The 10,134-nt window shown below is 43.6% G+C and overlaps 2 protein-coding genes across 2 annotated transcripts; both read right to left on the reverse strand.

Moving 5' to 3' along the window:
* Nucleotides 1-4,906: 4,906 nt before the first annotated feature.
* On the reverse strand, nt 4,907-5,468 carry LOC138893262 (uncharacterized). The gene is made up of 2 exons (XM_070177156.1): nt 5,301-5,468; nt 4,907-5,146 (listed from the first exon to the last, which is right to left on the reverse strand). Exons 1-2 carry the CDS (start codon nt 5,466-5,468, stop codon nt 4,907-4,909), a joined length of 408 nt encoding a protein of 135 aa, XP_070033257.1.
* Nucleotides 5,469-5,644: 176 nt separating this feature from the next.
* LOC138893315 (uncharacterized) lies at nt 5,645-9,468 on the reverse strand. Its single transcript, XM_070177479.1, has 6 exons — nt 9,243-9,468; nt 8,163-8,669; nt 7,561-7,838; nt 6,751-6,865; nt 6,369-6,639; nt 5,645-6,317 (listed from the first exon to the last, which is right to left on the reverse strand). Exons 1-6 carry the CDS (start codon nt 9,466-9,468, stop codon nt 5,645-5,647), a joined length of 2,070 nt encoding a protein of 689 aa, XP_070033580.1.
* Nucleotides 9,469-10,134: the final 666 nt, after the last annotated feature.

Here is a 10,134-nt window from a genome sequence, read left to right on the forward strand (position 1 = left end):
TTTTCTTTGCCTAACCTTTTCAACAATTCTTTTTCTTCTTTGAACCTTTTATCACTTTCAAATTCCTCGTCTCTCCCCAAACTTATGTTTTTTCCAATTGCTCATCATGAATGCTAAGGAAAGATTGGGTGCCAAGAGAGGGTCATTATAGAACGGATAAAGGTTGTAATATGGTTATTGAATGAAAAAGGCTTAGGCTCAAAGGAGTTGACTAGGGATATCATATTGGTAGGCTACGGAAGCTTTCAAAGTTCAAATTGGACCAAGGAGAGCCTACAATCATTTCTCAAGTCGAGCTACACTTAGAACTTTGCCTAGACAAACATTCAGGGCAAGTTCTAGACTTATTGGCACGGGACTTGGACTTGCAATTCAATATCTCACCTCTCAAGTTGCTGGATTGTTAAAGAGAATAGAGTCGAGGGCCTACAACAACCCTAGCTAAGATTGGAAATCAAAAATGGTTCAAGTAAACCACTCGATGATTGTTTTAGTCAACGCAAGAGTCTAAAGGTCACAACTAGAGTTAATCTTTGCTAATCAACTTGTCTATAACCATGAGGTCGAAGATAATTGTGTTAGTACCAATTGAAGCCTGCTTGAGACACTTTTATTTATTACTATTACTATATACACCAAAACAAAAAGAAAACGGACTCGATCCCTTAAGAAGGTTGTCACGCCATCCATCGTTGGGAAGAGCCACCCGGTTCACACAACATACACCTTTGGAAGGCATTAAGAAAACCAAAGGCTTATTGTTCACACAAAATGTAAAAAGAAGCTAAAAACTTAAAAAGAAGCTATTAGAGGAAATAAGAAGCTAAGCTATTAAGGAAAAATAATGAAAGAAGTTATGAAGTAAACTACAGAAAGTAAGCTGAATATGTACAAAATGGAGTAAACGAATATATACATCGAATGGTAAAATTATATACATACCAGAAGTGAAAATAACGGTAAATAAAGATAAATAAAAATAGTATAATTTATTACATACCAAATGTCATCACAAATAAAATCAAAATGGACCTCCCCCCCCCCCCCAAATAAAAAATATAGCATTGTCCTCAATGCTAATATCAAAATAAGATCAGGGAAAGGTTAGAGAGTCAAGAGAACTCCCTATGTGGTCTTTGTCTGCATCGGGTCAGGAACATGAGTGGGGTCCTCAGACTGCATAGGATCATCAGCTCCCTCCGTTTCCTCTAACCGGATCTCCACATCCTCTGACTGGGGGACCATGGGCTTGCTGAGCATCTGGATCATCTCCTCAGCAATATGTGTAGTGGCAGCCGGCTCCTCAGACTGGCCAGCTACTGCATCTGATGCCTCATGCTCTGCTGCCTGTGCTGCTGAGGCTGTCTCCTCCATGAGCAGATCCAGTGGGATATCTCCAGCAGAGGCAATCTTCTCTACCTTTTTTTTCAGCATATCTAGTGACTCCTTTGAGGCCTGAGTCTTCCTCATCTTCTTCACCTGCTTGCCCAGATCCTTGATAACCTTACCATGTGCATCCAAAGTCTCCAGGATCTTCTTTTGGTTGTCCAGGAGCTTCTTCCGGTTGCCCAGAATCTCCTTCAATGAATCCTTCACTGATGGAGGTACCTGAAGCTGTGTTGGGCCTGACTGTGCTGGTACTGCACTAGATAGGACAATCGGCTTTGTGGTAGCTGCCTGCATCCAATTGTTGAGGCTGGATAGTGTCTGTGAAACCCGCAGTGCAATCTGAGGGTATGTGGAAGATGAAGGCACATATAATGGCACTGTGATGGATAGCCCGGAGGAAGGAGAAGGCATGGCAGTTGCTCCGGCAGAAGTACCGGCTGATATGGAGGGCTTGGCAACTGATCTGGTAGCCACTACCCCCGGCTCTTTAGAATGGCTAGTGAAGGTAGTGGCTTTACCCCTGAATTTAGGGTTGTCCGCTCCCTGGAGGTGGTACCATGAGAAAGGCTTTTTATCTTTCACCTCCATATCAAAATGTCTCGGCTCTACCCCTTGGTCTTGACAATACTCTATGAGGAAGTTTGGGTAGGGATACGATCTCTCTTCTTTCTAGACTGCATTGGAGATGTTGTAGGACATCAAGTTTCCCACATTAATAGGATAGCCGGCCGTAATGGAAGCTACCAATAATGCCCGGGGGAGTGGAAGGACATTCTCATGTTGGCACGGGTCAAGACGGCTGCACACAAATGTTGCCCACCCTTTTGCTTCAAAGTTAAGAGTGGCTCTGACAATTTGAACTCCTGCTGTGAGCCATGCAGGTGTTGTCCCCGGAATAGCAAGTATCTCAGCTAGCCATGGGCGAACTGCATCACCCAATGCTAGCTTCTCCAGGTATTGCACTTCCTCGACATCCTCAAACCCTGCATATGTGTTCAGTGTTTGGCCATCAAATCGGATTTTCAAGTTCCGGACCTTTGTCACCTTTGTACCCTTTTTGATGTGGGAAACATTGGCATAAAATTCCTTGACAATGTATTCATTTGCATCGTGCATCCAGCAGGTGAACCATTTACATCTTTTTCTCTTCATAAATTGTCGTAGGACATTAGGATTGTGCTGGCTTAGGTCTTTGGTTATGAATTGTCGCTCAAGAGTGAGCGACCTTTGGGGCCACCATTCCCGAAATTTTCCATATGTCTTCTCACTTACAAATCTATCAGCCCACACCTCCGGCCTCTTTGATCTAGCCAGGCCTCCCATAATTGTGTCACCCCCTCTCCCGTCATCCGAGACCTCATCATCCTCATCTAAATTAATTGGGGTAGCTGCTGGGGAAGTTGTTATAACAGGTGGGGAAGATGGTTCGGATGCCTGACTACCTCTCTCTGAGCCATCAGAAGAACTAGAGGAGGAGGTAGGTTCATCAACTAAATGGAATCTGTCGGGGAATTGTTGTGATTGTTCCCCCGGTTGTAGTTGTACAGAATCCCCCTCAGATGTTTACCAGGATGGGAGGTATTCACTGGTGTCCGAGGAGTCGGCAGGAGGTCTAACAAGGGTAGCCTTTTTTCCTACTGCCCTTTGGGCTGCTAAGGGTAAGGTTTGCTTTCCTTTACCACGACCTCGGGAGGATTCTGCCCTCCCCTTTGAAGTGTCTCCTCTCCTACGAGAACGCACCATTTTTTGCAACATACAAGTAGTGAAAGATAGTTAGAATTGGGGTTCAATCATGTGTTGAAGCAGTACAAAGGAAATGAAAAACAATGCTTCTCATAGCAGGGCATCGCAGACCGCACAAAAATGAGTACGGCCGCGAACTGCCCATCGCGGACCGCGTAAAAATGAACGCGGCCGCGAAGAGGCCAGGCTCAGACTACTGGCTCTCCGAACTTGATCAATCATGAACCGCACAAAAATGAGTGCGTCCGTGAAAGACTAATCGCGAACCGCATAAATATGAACGAAAAATGAATGCGGACGTGAAGGCAAATGATAGAGTTTCTGAAGTTTACACGCTCGGACCACGAAAAATTGGGTGCGGCCGCAAAAGACCAATCGCGGACCGCACAAAAGTGAACGCGGCCGCGAATTCTAAACAACCATCTGTGCCTTGAAGCTAGGGTAACGTGGACCGCATAATTTTGGACGCGGCAGCATACCCTATCGCGGATCGCGAAAAGAATTATTGCGGATGCAAAATTCAAAATAAATCTGCACTGATGAACACCTAAAACTAAGGTTTTCACTAATTACCCAAGAATTGTAGCAATTAAACATGCAAAATTACTAACCCCAACCCCCATTATGCATACAAACACTACCCATATGTTGTTAATAAAAAATAAACATTAATTTGACATTTTGGCATGATTCTAATCCTATCTAAAAAGAAAAATTAAAACAAAGAGAAAAGAAAAGAAAAAGATAAAATCAAATTATTGAAATGAACATACCAGTTGTAAAATGTGGTAGGAAATCGACAATTGATGAGAATAGGATGAGTTTGAAACCAAGTTTGGATGCACAGTGCTTTAGGTGAGTTTGAGAGGTTAGGGTTCGTAAAGTGTGAAAAGATTCAAGAACTCCTATTTATACTCAGAACCCAGTGACCCCACCGCCTTACCTGAGTGTGGCCGCAAAATTTTTATCGCGGTCCGCACTCTTTACCTTTTTGTAGATCTGCCTCAGATGCACGGGCGCGGTCAGCGAAAAACTTGCAACGGCCGCACAATTTGTGCGGACCGCAAAAATTTGAACGCGGCCGCGAACTCTGATGGAATTTTGACAGGCCAACTTCAGAGAGTTGGCATTTTTCCCATTTTAGATATGCGACGGCGCGCAGAATTATGCAGCTGCGAAGTGCTCATGCGGTCTGCGAAATTTTGAGCACGGTCCGCGAAAGTTCACCAATTAGCCAAATTTTTTCCTTGCTAATTTCCTGCATTGCACACCAATTCCTACATACACTTCACAACCAGTTAGTCCAAAACAATGACTAATCTATGAAGAAAATCAAAAGAAATAAAAACACATAGGTTGCCTCCCAATAAGCGCCTGATGTAACGTCGCGGTACGACGTATGTTGCCATCATCATTTGAAATAGATCAATGCCACAACGTGGCTATCATCAATCTTGCCAAGGTAGTGCTTCACTCAGTGCCCATTGAATCTAAAGATCTCACCATTCTTGTTTTTCATATCTAGAGCACTGAAAGGAGTCACATGTACCACTTCGAAAGGACCACTCCACTTCGACTTGAGCTTTCCCGAAAACATCCGTAACCGAGAGTTGAATAGAAGTACCAAGTCACCTTCCTTGAATTATTTGTTCCGAATATTCTTATCATGTAAGTACTTCATCTTATCCTTATACAAGAACGAGCTGGAATAAGCATGGAACCGGAACTCATCAAGTTCATTTAGTTGCTCTACCCGAAGATTGGAAGCTACATCTCATTCAAGGTTTAATTTCTTCAGCGCCCACATGGCCTTGTGCTCTAATTCAACCGGAATATGACATGCTTTACCGAATACCAACCGGTACGGAGACATACTAATTGGAGTCTTGTAAGTTGTTCTATAGGCCCATAAAGCATCGTCAAGTTTCCTTGACCAATCAGCCCGGTTTGCATTGACAGTCTTGGATAGAATGCTCTTGATCTCCCTGTTGGATACTTCAACTTGTCCACTTGTCTAGGGGTGATAGGGGGTTAACACCTTATGATTGACACCATACTTGGAAAGTAAAGTGTCAAAGGCTTTGTTGCAAAAAATGAGAACCCCCATCACTAATGATAGCCCTAGGGGTGCCGAACCTTGTGAAGATATTTTTCTTTAAGAAAGCCACCACACTCCGTGCCTCATTGATGGGCAAAGCCACAGCTTCAACCCATTTTGAAACATAATCCACAGAAACAAGAATATAAGTCTTCCCACATGAACTCACAAATGGTCCCATAAAGTCGATGCCCCACACGTCAAAAATATCAATCTCAAGGATGGTGGTGAGAGGCATTTCATTCTTCTTGGAAATTCCACCGGCTCTTTGGCACTCATCACAATGCCTAACGAGCTCCCTAGCGTCTTTGTACAAGGTAGGTCAATAGAATCCACAGCTTAGGACCTTTGTTGCAGTTCTCGCCCCACCATTGTGACCACCATAGGGCGAGGAATGGCAAGCTTCAAGAATACTCAATTGCTCTTCTTCTGGAACACATCTCTGGATAACACCATCATTGCAAATTTTGAAAAGATAGGCTCGTCCCAATAATAATCCAAGTAGTCATGTTTGAGCTTCTTCCTTTGGTTAGAATATAGCTCATTCAGGACAATGCCAGTCACAAGAAATTTAGCCACATCGGCAAACCAAGGTATCCCAGTCAAAGACACGAAGAGGAGTTTTTCATCCGAAAATGAATCATTAATCTCGAGGCCATCATGGGGCCTCCCCTCCTCTTCCAAGAAGGAAAAGTGGTCTGCCACTTTATTCTCACTCCCTTTTCGGTCTATGATTTCAAGGTCAAACTCTTGTAGAAGAAGAACCCATCTCATCAACCTAGCCTTAGAGTCCTTTTTACTCATCAAGTAACGAAGTGTCGCGTGATCGGTATGCACAATCACTTTGGTACATATGAGGTACGGGCAGAAATTTTCCATGGCGAAGACAATGGCTAATAGCTCTTTCTCGGTCACCTTATAGTTGACTTGGGTGTCGTTCATTGTTTTGATTACATAATAGACCATATGAAATATCTTGTCAATTCTTTGCCCCAATATCGGTCCTACCGCAACGTCGCTAGCATCACATATGAGCTCAAATGGTAAGCTCCAATTGGGTGCGGTAATGATGGGAGTGGTAGTCAACCTATACTTGAGTAGCTCAAAAGATTTCATGCAATCATCATTGAGCACAAACTTGGCATCTTTTTCCAACAACTTGCACAAGGGGTTCACCACTTTTGAGAAATCCTTGATGAACCTACGGTGAAACCCCGCGTGACCAAGAAAGCTCCTCGCTCCCTTGATGGAAGTCGGAGGAGGGAGTTTTGATATCACTTCAATTTTTGCTTTTTCCACTTCAATACCCTTCTTGGAGATCTTATGGACGAGGACAATTCCCTCCTCGACAATAAAGTGGAACTTCTCCCAATTAAGCACTAAGTTGGTCTCTTCACATCGAGCCAACACTTTATCAAGATTATCCAAGCATTATTCAAAGGAATCTCCCACAACACTGAAATCATCCATGAACACCTCGAGGAAGTCCTCCACCATATCCGTAAATATTGCCATCATACACTGCTGAAAAGTAGCCGGTGAGTAACATAAACCAAACGGCATCCTTGAGAAAGCAAATGTACCATACGGACAAGTGAAGGTGGTTTTCTCTTTTTCTTCAGGTGCAATAATAATCTGGTTATATCCAGAATACCCATCCAAAAATCAATAATAAGCACGTCCGGTAAGTCTATCCAACATTTGGTCAAGAAATGGCAATGGAAAATGGTCTTTTTGGGTCACTTTGTTCAGCTTCCTATAATCCATGCATACCTCCAACCGGTGACAGTTCTTGTGGGGATCAATTTATTTCTATCATTTGTGATCACATTCATGCCCCCATTCTTTGGGACACATTGTACCGGCGAAGTCCATGAACTATCAGAAATGGGATACACAACCCCTGCATCTAGCTACTTGATGATCTATTTATTGACTACCTCTTGCATGGCCTCATTCAACCTCCTTTGATGTTCCACTGAGGGTTTGGCATCTTCCTCCAATATGATTTTGTACATGCAAAAGGCGGGGCTTATACCCCGAATATCCACCAATGTCCAACCTATTGCCTTATTCCTTCTTTGAAGCACCGCAATGGTGGAATCTACCTGGACGTTAGTTAAGCACAAAGAGAGAATAACATGTAATATGGAACAAGGGCCTAAGAACTCATACCTGAGGTATGAAGGCAAGGGTTTCAACTCTAATGTGGGTGGCTCCTCGATTGAGGGCTTTGTTGGCAGAGTCTTCCGGTTCTCAAGGTCCAAGGAAAGTTTTCGGGGTCCATATGTGTAGGATCCCATTCCTTGCAAAGCATTTGCACATTCTACCAAGCCTTCCTTCTCATCCTCATCCTGATTTAACAACACAGCTTCCAAAGGGTCTTCCACATTAATCATAGCACGTGTGTTATCAAAAATCACCTCAGTAACAAGATCCACAAACGAACATACTTCATTGCTATTAGACTGCCTTATTGAGTTGCACACGTGGAACATAACTTTTTCATCGCCCACCGGGAAGGTGAGCTCCCCAGCTTCCACATCAACTAAGGCCTTACCTGTATCTAGTAAAGGTCTCCCCAATATGATTGGCACCTCATAGTTAACTACACAGTTGAGTATCACAAAATCTGCGGGAAGTATGAACTTATCGACCCGAACTAGCACATCATCAATTATCCCCAATGGCCTCTTCATTGTTCGGTCCGCCATTTGCAACCTCATGGAAGTAGGTCTTGGTTACCTAATCCCCAATGTCTTGGACACAGAATATGGCATCAAATTAATTCCCGCTCCCAAATCACACAAGGCTTTGGCGAAATCGGCACTACCAATAGTGCATGGAATTGTAAAGGCATCGGGATCTTCTAGCTTTGGAGCCATGGAATGCACAATGGCACTCACTTGATGTGTCATTTTGATCGTCTCACAGTTCATTGACCTCTTCTTTGTTACCAAGTCCTTCATGAACTTGGCATATCCCAGCATTTGTTCTAGGGCTTCAACCAAAGGCACATTTATGGACAAACTTTTCATCATATCAATGAATTTATTGAATTGGTTCTCGTTGTTTTGCTTTGCGAGCCTTTGAAGATATAGTTGAGGAGGCCTTGGCAAAGGAGCCTTGGCTTTGGTCACTACTAGATCCGATATGTCTATCACATGTTCCCTAGACGGGTTCACATCATCTTGTGTCTCCTCCACATTTTCATCAATGTCTATCCTCACTTCATCGTTCACATTCTCATCATTTCTTGGCTCATCCTCTTCTTGCACAACCACATCATCATTCACGATCTTTCTTGGATTGGAGGTACTAGCAACTCCATCTCTACCACTTCTTGTAGTCACCACCATAGCATGGCCCGTATTGTTTCCACCCTTCGGGTTTACTACCGTATCACTTGGTAGTGCCTCCTTAGGGCGAGTATTCAAGGCTTGAGAAATTTTACCCATTTGGACTTCCAAGTTGCGGATAGAAGTATTGTGGGAGGCTATTTGGGCATCGGAGTCGGCGTTTCTTTCCATCATTTGCTTGAACATACTTTCTATCTGTCCCATCTCATTGTTAGAAGAACTTTTCCCTTGTGACAGATATGGAGGCGGGTTGTTGGGTTATTGATACATCGGGGGCCTTTCAGAGCCCGACCCCCGGTTCCCTTGATTATTGTTGTTCATACCCGCTTGGTTTCTATTGCCTCCCCAATTACTATTATTGTTGCCACCCCAATTGCCTTGGTTATTTCCGTGATTCCCCCAATTTTGATTGTTGTTCCCCCAATTATTTGGATTGTTGTTGTTTTCACTATTCCAATTCCCTTGGCCTTGGTTGCCCCAATTTTGATTGTTTCCCTGTGATCTCCACTGTTGTTGATTTGGAGCATTGCTCCGTTGACCTTGGTAATTGTTCACATATTGAACCTCTTCACTTTGATCGTCATAAGAGTCATCTTGGTTGTACCCACTACCACTTTGCTCAAATTGATCCTGATTATGTTGAACTTGTTGACCTCTTTGTCTCCTCTTGTTAACCATTACATTCACTCCTTCCGTGGCATTTACTTGCTTTGGCCCCTGAACTTGCTGAAGTTGTGCCTTGGCAAACTGATTCATGGTAGTTGTCAACTCTGCTATAGCTTGTCCGTGATCATGAAGCTCCTTGTGAAGGTGGATAACATTAGGGTCACCCTGAGGAATGTTGGCCCGATTTTGCCAAGATGAAGAGGTGTCCACCATCTCATCTAATATTTCACATGCTTCTGAATATGGAGTGTTCATGAAGTTACCCCCTGCGAGCTTATTCACCACACACTAGTTAGTTGTGTTGATACCGCTATAAAAGGTTTGTTGGATCATTGCTTCAGTCATATCGTTGTTGGGGCATTCTTTGACCATTGCCCGGTACCGATCCCAAATCTCATGTAACAGTTCATTTGGCTCTTGTTTAAAAGTAAGGATTTCATCTCTCAATATTGCCATATGTCCCGGAGAAAAGAACTTTGCTATGAACTTCTCGGCCAACTCATCCCAAGTGGTGATGGAATGGTTGGGTAGCCTCTCAAGCTAATCCAAAGCCTTCCCTCTAAGTGAGAAAGGGAAAAGCGTTAACCTCAAAGCGTCCTCAGATACATTCGTCAGCTTGCTCCCCCAGCATGTGTCTACAAAACCTTTGAGATGCTTATATGCATTATGATGTGGAGCTCCGGTGAAGAAACCCCTTTGTTCTAATAGAGTAAGCATGACATTGGTTATTTGAAAATTGCCTGCCCGAATCTAGGGCGGGACAATTGCACTTACGTAGCCTTCATTGGGCAACACCCGGTGTGCTGCCCTTGGAGGAGGTGGGAGAGGGTTTGGAATGTTGTCATGAGGCAAGCGGCCTCTTCTTTATACTTGAGGTTC

The sequence above is a fragment of the Nicotiana tomentosiformis genome, chromosome 1, assembly GCF_000390325.3.
Source record: "Nicotiana tomentosiformis chromosome 1, ASM39032v3, whole genome shotgun sequence".
Lineage (NCBI taxonomy): Eukaryota > Viridiplantae > Streptophyta > Magnoliopsida > Solanales > Solanaceae > Nicotiana > Nicotiana tomentosiformis.

Coding starts and splice junctions, on each gene's coding strand:
- LOC138893315 (XM_070177479.1), bottom strand. CDS start 9,468: ATGGTGGACACCTCTTCATCTTGGCAAAATCGGGCCAACATTCCTCAG. Junction 6,866..7,560: donor AGGATGAGAAGGAAGGCTTG/GTAGAATGTGCA, acceptor GGATATAACCAG/ATTATTATTGCACCTGAAGA. Junction 6,640..6,750: donor ACCGGCTACTTTTCAGCAGT/GTATGATGGCAA, acceptor ATCTTGATAAAG/TGTTGGCTCGATGTGAAGAG.
- LOC138893262 (XM_070177156.1), bottom strand. CDS start 5,468: ATGCCTCTCACCACCATCCTTGAGATTGATATTTTTGACGTGTGGGGC. Junction 5,147..5,300: donor TCAATGAGGCACGGAGTGTG/GTGGCTTTCTTA, acceptor TATCACCCCTAG/ACAAGTGGACAAGTTGAAGT.